Source organism: Anastrepha obliqua, chromosome 4, assembly GCF_027943255.1.
Source record: "Anastrepha obliqua isolate idAnaObli1 chromosome 4, idAnaObli1_1.0, whole genome shotgun sequence".
Lineage (NCBI taxonomy): Eukaryota > Metazoa > Arthropoda > Insecta > Diptera > Tephritidae > Anastrepha > Anastrepha obliqua.
In genome coordinates, this window is record NC_072895.1 from 1,905,959 (window position 1) to 1,918,496 (window position 12,538).

The 12,538-nt window shown below is 39.3% G+C and overlaps 1 protein-coding gene across 8 annotated transcripts in view; it reads left to right on the plus strand.

The window, feature by feature from the left end:
- LOC129245976 (mucin-2) overlaps nt 1-12,538 on the plus strand; it is a 156,725-nt gene that overhangs the window by 127,676 nt on the left and 16,511 nt on the right. For 4 of the 8 annotated variants that reach the window (XM_054884439.1, XM_054884445.1, XM_054884444.1 and 1 more), the window contains exons 10-14: nt 3,200-3,305; nt 3,606-4,664; nt 6,361-8,991; nt 10,635-10,744; nt 11,078-11,476. In XM_054884439.1, the coding sequence (XP_054740414.1) occupies nt 3,200-3,305; nt 3,606-4,664; nt 6,361-8,991; nt 10,635-10,744; nt 11,078-11,476 (4,305 nt within the window). The remainder of the gene's footprint in view (nt 1-3,199; nt 3,306-3,605; nt 4,665-6,360; nt 8,992-10,634; nt 10,745-11,077; nt 11,477-12,538) is intronic. The other 4 variants (XM_054884440.1, XM_054884441.1, XM_054884442.1 and 1 more) reach the window with 2 other exon arrangements.

A 12,538-nucleotide genomic window follows, 5' to 3' on the forward strand; every position in this document is an offset into this window, starting at 1 on the left:
CAGTTGATTATTTTGACCTCAGTATATCCAGTAAACAAACTGTGGTGAAAGTCCTTTATAAGGACCAAGTTTATAGTGGTGAAGTTTTAGGTACAACACAATTTTCTGTACGCAAGGTTGCTCTTGGGCAAAAATAAAGTAATCTTTAGAAATCATAAAAAAAAAGTTGCAAATTTTAGATTAATTTCTTAAAGAAAAACTAATACATGCATTTACTTGAATAAGTAAACACCAAAAGTATACTAAAATGACTATTTAATGCGTTGTTTGATACAAATTTATATTATTGCTCAAAACCCTCTGCGCGCTGTCGCTGTCTTTTTGTTTCTGTATCGCATCGCGGTGAATTCACGTTTTTCAGAAAGTTGGCAACAGAAGAAAATTGAAGAAAGTACATATTTTGCTCATATTTGTTATTTTAGTTGTTAAATGAAAATGTGTTTCAGCAATTTTTTAATGTTGCAACTATTCTTTGGCTTTGAAACCGCTTACACTCACAAAATAATCCAACTCTTTTAAACACACATACAAATATTATATAATTATTTATTTTGGTTTTTCCACTCGTCAAAGCAGAACATAAGGTTGCATTATTTAATTATTACCTAATACAAACTTGTTCTCTTTTAACAATGATAATATTACTATGTGAAATATGCATTTTTGTACTATATCCTGAGCATTTGTCTTCAGCGCTATACCTTTATCTCGTAAACGTACGTTTGCCCATATAAAATTGACTACCTAAATGCATGAAAAAAGTGTTAGCATAACTTTTTCGAGTATATATACATACAGGAGGATTTATTTTTTACATTTTGCTCGTCGGCTTTGAACTTCGAAAAATACAGTCTTATGGTTATTAATGGAATCAAATATATTTAACGAATTTTTATTTTATCTAAATCATAAAACGTTCAAATGAAGCTCAAAATATTTTTCCAGTTTAAAAAAAAGCAATGTGCTTTGATGCCGTGTCACGCATGCATAAAAGGGAAACAAAAGAGAGGACAACTATTGCGTTACGAATAATACAGTCCCATACGTCACTCGACATCGAAGCAATGTTATTCATGTCTGTGTATATTCTATTCATTCGCGTGTATTCTCATTCCGTATACCTAATGTCCGTATAAGGGAAACACGCAAATATTGCATTTTTCACACTTACACAACGCACGCATACTTTTACCGATTTCTTTAAAACTTCACATAAACCATCTATGGACCAATACAAATGATCTGTGAAAGTTTGATTGAAATCGGTGAATGCGTTTAGGCGTGAATCGGCGACTAACGAACACAAAAAAACGTCTCCATTTTTATATATAAGATATAGATAAGTTGGAGAAAAAGGGATCCATTATTTTCTTGGTAGATGGCGGTAGTTATCGATATCTTACGATCAAACAATTTAAAATACATTTTTTAGCTGTTTTTTGTTTGTTCCATTCAGCTGTGAGCTACAGGGTGTTAACAATGGAAGTCAACAAATATAAAATTCGGTACATTTTACAGTTTTCATTTGATAAAGGCGGAAATGCAAGCCAGGCCGCTGAAATTGTAAATGGAGCAATTTCGGTTCCGTCGACTCCGTTCACGCATTTTTAATGTTAAAGAAAATGTCGATAATGTCGGAAATGTCGAAATAATCGGCCGGCATGTTAGTAGTCGTAGCATCGCCCAGAAGCTAAAGATCGACAATAAAACAATTTTAAACTATTTGGCCAATTTCGCCAAACTAATATATTCATTTGCTTATGGGATTCTCCAATTAATTAGAAATGCATCAAAAATATAGAAAATATGAGGTTAGAAATATATTTTAAAACAACAGTGCGGCTTTTTTTGCACGCTAGTGTACAAAAATATATAAAAAAATATGATCGACTGATCGGCATTAAATTTAATTAATAGCCGGGGTTTATAATCTCAAAAGCCAACTTTACTCGATTTGGGATGACACACAAAATTTCACAATTTTATGTTGGGAGTATTATTATGTATCTACGTATGTATAAAATATAAAGTTGTGATTTCAGTGAAATTTCCCATATCCCACGAGTAAAAAATAAAATTTGTTTTAAATAAATATAGTAAGAAAGTATAAAACTTTCTGAAATAATTTAGATGCCTATTGTAGTTGCTATCACACCCAAAGCCTTCCGCCTTAAATGACCTTATACCTATTATTATGAAATACGTTTTTTCGACTCGAGGTTTTGTTAGTTGAATGAACTTGAAAAAGAAATTGCTATTAGAATTAAACAGAAACTCGAACCTGCTTATTCAACAACACCTGTATGTATAGAGGGGGATCCCCTAAATACGAAGAACTTGTTTTAATGAGTCTGCTAGAGCCCAAAGGTCTTAATATTGATAAATTGTGCTGCGAATGATTTGTGAAGGCACGAAATAAAGGCATTCTTTTGTCAGACACACTTATAAGGAGCAAAGCTAAAGAAATTTGGATGATACTCAATTACGATGGTTTTAGTGCATCATCCATCAAAATGATGTCAAAAGTTTTACGGAAAAGGTACCATATTTGATTGAAGGATGTGATTCGCTAGACATTTATAATGCAGATGAGACTGGCATTACCCGATAAAACATTTGCATTAAAAGGTGAAAAATGTAAATAAAAAATATACATTAATGATGAAGATTTGGAAAATTTTAATACTGTTTCCCAAGAATCGTTGGGCATCTCGTCTAAAGATGAAATAGAAAACGAGATTGACGACAAGTTAACTTCTTATAAAGAGGCTTATTTAGCTATAAGAAAACTAAAAAAACTTAAGTTAAATAAGAACATTAATTTAAATAAATTGTGAAAATCGAAGTAGTTCCTGCTTAGCAGACACGACAACTTTGCGGAGCGAAAAATGCGATCGCTTACACCAACGCTGATTTTGTTTTTTTTTTTTTTGTTTGATACTACTGAGACAGTGATTAGACGATAAATACCTACTCTGAAGCATGAATAAATTCACTAAATCTAGATTCCTTGCTCCTATAGAACCAAAACGAAAACTATTCCTAATTTAAATTTTCTGTTTCCCCAGTTAGCCGATTATGTATGAATATTTTAATGTCGATCAGATCAAATGCTAAAATATTATCATCTTTCACAAGACCCCATTAAAAAGAAATGTCAGGCATTTGTTCATTTCACTGTTAATTAATTTTTTTGCAGCGATGTTCCTCGCTGGAACGCCCACTTTCGGCCAACAATAATCGCAGCACCAATAATCTCTTGCAGCGTCAGTGCCCATCCCCAATACCGGCTCATATAACGAAAGGTAAGCGAATACGTTCCCACTTCTTTGTGGTTTGTTTCAGTTTGTACCTGTTTGTACCTATTCTGTCTACCTTCATGTTTTGCTAATTTCCCAGAAATCCAACTTTACTAATTATCCTGTTTTTGTGCTCTTTATTTCCTTTTCTTACGCTTTACATATCCTAAAAACATACACAAACATAAACGCTACGCCGCCGCTCTACGCATGCTTTCAATGTCTTAATGTTGAAAAAAAAAAAAAAAAAAACACACACACACAAACAAATCACGCAAAAACCGCATAACAATACGTTGCGAGCAGAGCTATCAGCGCATCATGCACAACAGCAACATATGCAGCAACAGCAACAACAAAATCAAGTGCAGCATCAATTGCAGACCTCTTCACAGCCACCCACTTATGTCAATATGTCTGAGCTGGCCAATATGGCGGCGTTGAAAGTTACCAACCAACCACAACAACAACGGCCAGTCGCTGCATTGCAACAACAACACTCCATCGATTCTATTTCCTCGCAGTTCTCGAACGATTCGAACGCTTCAGGTCAGCACCAATCGCCACAACAACAAAGTGTGATCGTTAGCAACAAGACACGTTCACATTCCGTTTCTTCTTCATCTGCGTCCTCGAATACACCCTCGCTGCACTCCCATCCCTCCATAGAGTCCGGTACCGTGGCCACACCACTTGTTGGCCAGACACCAACTCCATCGAGCGGCAGTTCAACACCGCAAAACCATTATTCGCCATTGTTGACCAATTCGCCGTCGTCAACTGCGGCAGGCACACCAAGTGGTGGTAGCGTAACGAGCGGCATGTTGAGTGGTTTCGTGTATAACGTCAATTCACCGACACCACCACAAAGTGGCACAGCCTCAATCGACAGTGATGTGCTGAAAATCACCGAAGCCGATGGTGGTCAACCCCCACACCAACCCACTAACGAATCTAACTCACAGCAACAACAACCCAACAATACCATAACCACTTCCATAAGTAATGCTACAACCACCAACTCCCAAACCACACCCACCGAAATGCCGGAGCAAGAGCATTCGAACGCCACCAATTTAACATCTACCGTCATCGATACAGAATCACCGACTATTGTCGAGAACGACGAACGCTCGCGCGCCTCTGTGCTACAGAAAGCTTCTATGTTCGAGAAACAAGCAGCCGCCGCCGCAGCATCCACCGCAGCTGTCAGCACTGGACGCTCCAATACCGATTCCATACAGGGGATACGCCGTGCACCGGAGGACGTTTACCGCGCAACAAATACTGGCAATCATTATCAGCAGCCACTGCAACAGCAACAGCATCAGCATCAACAGCAACACTCGGAGCAACAGGATGTGGGTGAGTAGGCATGGCGTGAGGCGGCCTTCCAAGCTACTGTAGGCGCCAAAAAGAAAAAAATATAATTTACTTACTGTTTGTACTAGTGAACACCACCTCAAGTGTATTTGTGCCTACCAAGCACCTTGCCACACATGCAACCCACATATATACCTATACCTACAACCTAAATCGTGTCAGTCAAGTAAATTTTTCACACCAATTTGTACTCCAAACCCCAAAACTATTAATCGTCATCTGTTTTGTCACAATTATTTTATATATCCTGTGCCCCAAGCGGTTGATTCAAAAATTGAGCTGAAGAGTTTACATTAAGAAGATTTGAATTAAGCCTGAGTTACCACGCCAAAGTTAGATATGTCCACAGCTGGCAAGAATGTAAATTAATTGAAAAAAAGAATGGGCCTGTGGCCGAATTTGCCTATATTTCTATGGGCAGTCGTATTTAATTTAAGGCATGGTTTTCCTAGTTTAGTAAATGTCTTAACACGCGAGACTACATCGTCAAACTCGCCATGAACTTAAATGAGCCAACAAGTACAACAACAAGAAATACCACAATCGACCTGGCTAAATACGATACAAAGGGACATACGAGAGCAACACCTTGATGATGTGACGACACAAGACAGAGGAACCTGGCGCATGAGGACAAGGAGGGGCAATGCAAAGAGAGAGAGAGGAATGTCTTAACAGTTATCCAGACCCAAGACAATTTTTAAATGTTTTTCGGTTGATTCGAGAGAACCGTTCGTTACTATGAATATTTCACTAAAATCATGCATGCAGAAGGCTCCGGCTAGTCTCAACGTTTGTTTTTCTTTAACCACCTCTTTACCTTTGAAACTTACTCCAATTGTACCTTCAAAAAAGCAAAAAGTTGTTCTAAAGTGCAGCAACAACTTGTTAACAGCTTTTGTGGAATTAGTACGCCATTAAATAGTCCAATTGAATGTGAATTAAGGAATGTCTTTGGTTGTCAGAAAAAAAGTTGCATTAATTTCTCAAGTACTTACCCATAGAGACAGACTAGATCAGACACCATCTGGACATCCAAGACCAAACCAAACCGAAAGGAGGATGGTTTCTATATTAAGGTGGTCCGACGGCGCAAACCATCTCGGCTATGGCGGCCGAAACTAGATTAGACGCATATTAAAATTCTTAATTAATTTTCCACGCGGTGAATCGGAACTCACTTCTTAATACCTAAACTCACTTTTGAATCACTGCCTTGTGCACGAATATCTTGTTTAGCTTTACTTTTGTTAAAATTTGTTTCAATCAAAGACTACGACAAATTAATTGATTTTTCTTTGTTTTTCCTTATCCCGTTTTCTTTTTTCTTCCCCACTTTGTCCGACATATTCCATATTGTTTTTTGTTTTTACAATGCAAAAACAATAAATGAAACAACAAACACACGAAACATCAATGCAACATAAAAACATACAAAACCCACCACAACAAATAAAATCCTCTTTCAATCTGCAAAATATTTGCCCTGTAAAAATTAAAAACAAAAAATCTACTCTTACGGCCTTTTGCACTTTTTTTGCAAAAAAAATCAACAACAATGAACAAAATGTATATAAATTCACACACCAACACACGTATGCAATTCTGTGCCGCACAATACCAACAATTTCTACAATAAATAACCCAAAAACCGAACACCACCGACCCCGTTTTGTAGATAAAAGTTTTGAAGATTCGATCCAAGAATTAAATAATTTAATTGGCGAATTAGACTCGTTTCAACGCGAGATCGATGCAAGCAAGCGTTCAACAACAGCTACGCCAGTCACTACAGCCCCCACAGTATCAACGGGTGACAATGTCGGCGATAATTGCGGTGATCGCCCCTTCCCGTTGGTCAGCACGAGCAGCAGCAGCGGCACAAGTACAGGCGTGGGTGACTACAATGATGTGGGAAACAATGGCAAAACAGCAACAGCGCCAACAACGACAGAAGGAGGCAGCACTGGCACGTTAGCTCGCCTAACAGTCGTTTGCGCCTCGCGTCCGCCCAAATCACCACAATGCAGCAGCAATCAAACAAGTGGCTTCGGCACTGATCTTTCCGATGTTACCTCCGATGACATTGCCGCGGATGTGGGCTCATTATCGAGCATAAATAACAATAACAACAATCGCAACACCAATGGCGGCAATAACAACGAACACAGCACATGCGCCAGTAGCAGGGAAGGCTGTGGCAATGGCAATAGTGGGCGCCCACTGCAGCAATACAATTCTGATTCGGAGCTGAGTCGTTGTTATGTAAGTGAAACGAGTTCGCTGGCGGGCGGCTACGAGAATCCGACATTCGAGCACTTCGCCACAACAGCGTCGTCGTCGTCGATAGCCGCCTCATCGGGCGTGGATGAGCCCGCCGATGTGGGCAGCGTTATCGGCGACAGTCGCTCGCTGATGGCTGTGTCATCGACAACAACAGCTGACGATTGCGTCTCGCACACATCGTACAACATAGACACTGGCAGCGATGGCGGCAGCAATGTTGTAGTCATCTACGATCACCAGATACCCATTACACCAGATATTGACTATGTCAAGCAGAATTCCGAGATTGTGGTGCTGCGCACAAAGGATCCGCTACAGCAACAGTTTGCGCGACAGGAGATGCGTGAATTGACACAGTTGCCGGCTAATCTGTGTGCGTCGTTTGATGCGGCGCCTGCTCTAGGAACGGGCATGATGTCCGCTCTGGCGCTGTCGTCAACGTCGTTGTCTAGTTCAGTGCCTACCTCGCCGCCGCACACCGCGACCGTGGCGCCTGCCAAACAGCGACTCTCCTCATTCCGTGCGTCCAGCGAACAACAATTGCAGCTGCTCGGTTGCGGCGAGCCCAATAATAGCGGCAGCGAATTGTCACTATTGCGCGCACCCCATCAACATGTATATGCAGGTACGCCTCACACGCAGGAAGAAAGCATGGGAGGTAGTAGAAGGGTGGCGACACCAAATGCACACAACAGCGATACCATAATACGGCGCAAAGCAGCAATACCGCCAAAACCAAGTTTGAGTATTTTCAATGGCCAAGCGGCCGACAATTTATTAGAGGCTAATAACGCGCGTAAGAGTAGTAGTAATAGAGGTAGTTGTCAAACGGCGGGGGATAGGCTATCGGCTACGGCCGCGCCTACACCACCACCACCGCTTTTGACGAAGGCTAATTTCAAGGCCGATTTAGATGCGCAAATTCGCAAGCAGAAGTTGAAATTACAACTGCAACTACGCCAAGAGCTGTTGCAACAAAAAGAACAGCTGCTGCAAGAGCAACAACAATTACAACACCAATCACCCCAGTCAGCTGCCAATAACACAAATAGCCCAATATACCTCAGCAATCACAACCACAATCATAGCCAGAATTACTCCAATACCACCAACAACATCACTACCACCACCACAACGACAACCCCAACAGCTAATGGCAATCGATATAGCAGCGGAGCCAACAGCAACAGCAACAACAATAACAATAACTGTAATGCAATTAGCTTTAGCAAGCGCAGTTGTAGTACACCAATACCAAATTCAACACCAACAAATCCTATAACTACAACTGCATCTGCATCCGCATCCGCATCCGCATCCCCTGCATCGAATCATTTGGCATTCGTAGTGAAAGCTGCATCATCCCATCTCACGACTACATCCGCATCCTCATCTGCAGGGCCTCAGCTTGTCCATCAAAATGGTACTAAAAGTAGTAGTAGTAATAAAAACGTATCAGCATCTTCATGTGCATATCCTAAAACAAGTAAACAAAACCATTCTAATCGCTCTCATTATCAATTTCATGCGCTGAAATCACACAACAACACCAACCACATCGCCAACAATCTTCATGCCAATTCACGCCCCAATCGCTCTACATCCATGTCATCAACACATCATCTGCTGCCCGCAAATCGTGCCTCTCCATCTCCAACTTCATCTTCATCCACATTATCATACCGTTCGCCATTAATTCGCTCGTCGACTGATCGCGGTGTCAAATGCCAACCAACGTCACCATTACCTCCATCACAAGCACCATTGAAATTGGAACAAAAAAAACAAAAACATCATACCCACAATGAAACTAAACATTCTTTATCATCATCGCCATCCCCATCATCAGTGTCAGTCTCTTCCTGTACCTATGCGTGTTCGTCTACTTGTGCGCCCACACCACCCATCCATACCCACCAATCAACAGCTTCCGCCACGGTCTCTGCTGCATTCGCATCCACCTCCAACATAAATTCCGCCATCGCCAAACCGAACATCACACCGAGACCGGCTTCGTTGTCGGGTTCGTTCGTTTGACTCTTGACTTTCTTTGGTTGTTTGTTTTTGTTTTACTAATATTCGCTCACTTAACTTGTCTAATTTCTGGTGCTTTTTTGTTTGTCTGAATAACATTGGGATTTGTGTTTCTAATTTTCTAACTTCAAATTAACGCTACCATCTTAATTTCGACTGTTTTGTGTGTATCTAAAAAAAAGTGAGTTCATTTGAAAACGTTTTTTAAGCCTTAGGAAGTTTTGCATTTGAAAAATTTGTAATTATTGAAATTGAAGTTAATCTAGGTAATTTTTATGCAAATTGTTTTTGGAAGTCTTGAAAAAATTACTAAAAATTTTATATTAAGGAAATAATATCAAAATGTTGAGTACTTAAAGATTTTGAAGCACCTGGTACGTTTTTTGTTTGGTTCTCTCTTCAAATGTCCACAATTCCGTTGGAGATGGTATGGAAGTATTTGGAAATTATGTTCAGCTTCTTTCAACTTATTCCTAAAGTTGTTCAAAAATATGTCTTTTATTGTCTAAATTTTTGATTATTTAAAGTTATTGACTTTGGTGTCGCTTCTCCAAAAAATAATCTTAAAGCTGTGACAATCATTTAAATTTAATTATGAGAAAGCAAATATTTGGCTACTTATTTAATTTAATTTTAATTTTGTTAAATATTTTTGAAATTTTTAAAACTTGATTTTTTTAGTCTTTCATTTAATTTTCTTGGAATACCTTCAATTTAAGCAACGGAAAACTGTGTGCTTGTGTGTTCTGAAAAATCAATTTAATTTTTTATATTGAACGCTTCAGATATTGCCTCAGTTCTGAAGCCACTTCCGAAGCATTCCTACCAGCCATCTCTGCCTGATATCCCCACCACATCTCGTCTCGGTCAACGATCTATTCTATTAAGCGGAGTATCCGACGCTTTTGCAGTTATTTTCACCAGTGCTTTGATAATGGAAAATTTTGTATTAAAACACCGTACTTATTTCACTTAAATCTTTTGTCCCATCATTTACCTGAATGTTCATTACAACTCATACACTAAAACCCCTTTTTACCGTTTTCACTCATCCCATACACACATTTCCAATTTCCATATTGGTTCAACTTCATTGAAGGAAAATTTACAAACTCGGTGCGTTGGGCTAGAATAAAAAATAAAAATTCAAATCATCAGTTTATATAAATATTTATAAAATAATTAAAACATTGGTGAACGGCTAACAAAAGAAAAAATTATAATACAATATAAAAATTGTTGCATACTAAGTTTCATTAAATGTGTAAAAACAATACTCAATGTGTTTGCTGATTGGTTTATATTCGAAATAAGTTTGATTAATTTTGTAAATTTCGAAATTGCGGAATTTGTTGTTGGGTATCAATAAAAATTTAGGTTTGCCTAGAATGCATTGTGTATTGGTATTCGAGTTGTACATACATACATACCAGTATAGTAAATATGTACATAAAGACACATCGTAGCATAAAATACTCACTCGTATGCAATGAGTAACTAATTTCAATCTGGCCTGCTAATATTATGGTGTCTTGTGTTTGTGCATCAATTAACATATTTCAACATCCATTTGATTAAAGTGAAACTTGTGCACTTACCCGTATTCTAATGCGAGTTTCGTTCTATTAACAGGAGGCGTGACACGCATAGCGCGGCGCTCATCAGTGAACACGGCCAAGCCACCACCGCCAGTGCGTCGCAGCTCATCGGTGACGCCGAGTCATGAAGCCACAGGCACTGGGGTAAGTGAACTAAATATTTAGCACTCCTAGACGTAGATATGCTTACAGGTAATTGTAAGGAAGCTTAAGCAAAGTGCTTGCATTGAGCTGCCAAAAGCAGCCAGGAAATGTAAAGCACAGAGAGCACACATGAAAGACACTAAACGAATATACTAACACAAACCAAATAAACAATTAATAATTTTAAGTGCAAGCAATAAAAGGTTTGAACGAATTTTATAATTTAGCCTTTATTTGTTTTTTTTTTCTTTTTTCTGCTTCTTTTTGTTCCTTAATTTCATTTGTTAAATTTTTCATTTGCTATCGAACTATCGTACGCTACAATGCAAATAGGCAGCACAATTGCCACAACAACATCCAAGTCAATATCAACATCCTCAACATCATGCCACACAACAGGCCTATCAGCAGCCGCCAACGGCATCACATAATTCCCAATACGATTCCGTTGATTGTCTGCCACCCCCGCCCGCTTATCTGCTAGACACAAGACCAACCCAATCGACACCCACCCCACCACCTCCATCGGCTATTTCGGCAACAACAGCAAAGGTGGCAACTATGCTCAATTCATCAATGAAAGTCGCTGAGACGGTGAAGGCGCTCTCGGCCATGCGCCACAAGCCCGCTTCACCGAATGCGATCCGGCACATGCAGCAGCAACACCAGCACCAACAACAACAACTGCAGCACCAGCACCAACAGTTGCTGTCACCACTTCAGGCGCTGCAGGTGAGCAACCGTAGTACATCGTCCTTCAAACATATTTCCAATCCCTGCATACCAACAAAAACAACAGGCGCCCAGTAAAGAGCTTTTCTCCATCGATATTGCGTCATTCCGTACTTTATTTTCACTTATTTCTTATATTTTTATTTTCGTACAAAGTTTAAGTTCTCGGGGGCTACGAATTTCAGTGCGAAAAATTAACAAATTAACGACATCGCGAACTACCACCCTAAATAACATAAATATATATACCTAAGGGAAACAAATTAGTGGTAGCGCAAAATGTCCAACCCTGCGTACAAGAGTTTAGTTTGAGGAAAAATAAATCCATAATTTTCTCGGTAGATGGCTGTAGTGAACCATATCTCGTAAAGTATCCATCAAACAATTTAAAGTTTATGCTCGTTGTCAAGGTGACATTTCACAGTAAAAACATTCTTTAGCTGTTTTTTGTTTGTTCCATTCAGCTGTGAGTTACAGGGTGCTAACAATGGAAGTCAACAAAAAGAAAATTTGGTACATTTTACAGTTTTTCTTTGATAAAGGCAAAAATGCAAGCCAGGCCGCTGAGATTGTGAATGGTGTTTATGGTGCCGACGGCCGATACTGTAACAGCTAATTACGTGCAATTTTGGCTCCGTCGATTCCGTTCAGGAATTCCTGATGTTAAAGAAAATGTCGATAATGTCGATAGAATCACAGAAATAGTCGAAGTCTATCATCATGTTAGTATTCGTAGTGTCGCCCAAGAGCTGAAGAGCGACCATAAAACAGCTTTAAACAATTTGAGCAAAAAGTTTTCGCAAAAATAATGGAATTCTTTTTCTTCAAACGAATATTAAGAACTTCTTGCCAAACGCAATTTAACAGTTTCAATGTCCAGTGAATACATTTGCGAAAGGAGTTTATTGCATCCACGTGAGCTACCTCCGGTGGCGATATCGTGACACCTTCTTCCATATCGACGCCATTCCGCTCAGTCAAATTATTGACATTGAATTCTGCGTTTAGAAAAGCACCCTGTGAAAAATGTATAATATTGCTGGGCGCGAAAGCTGCCTTATT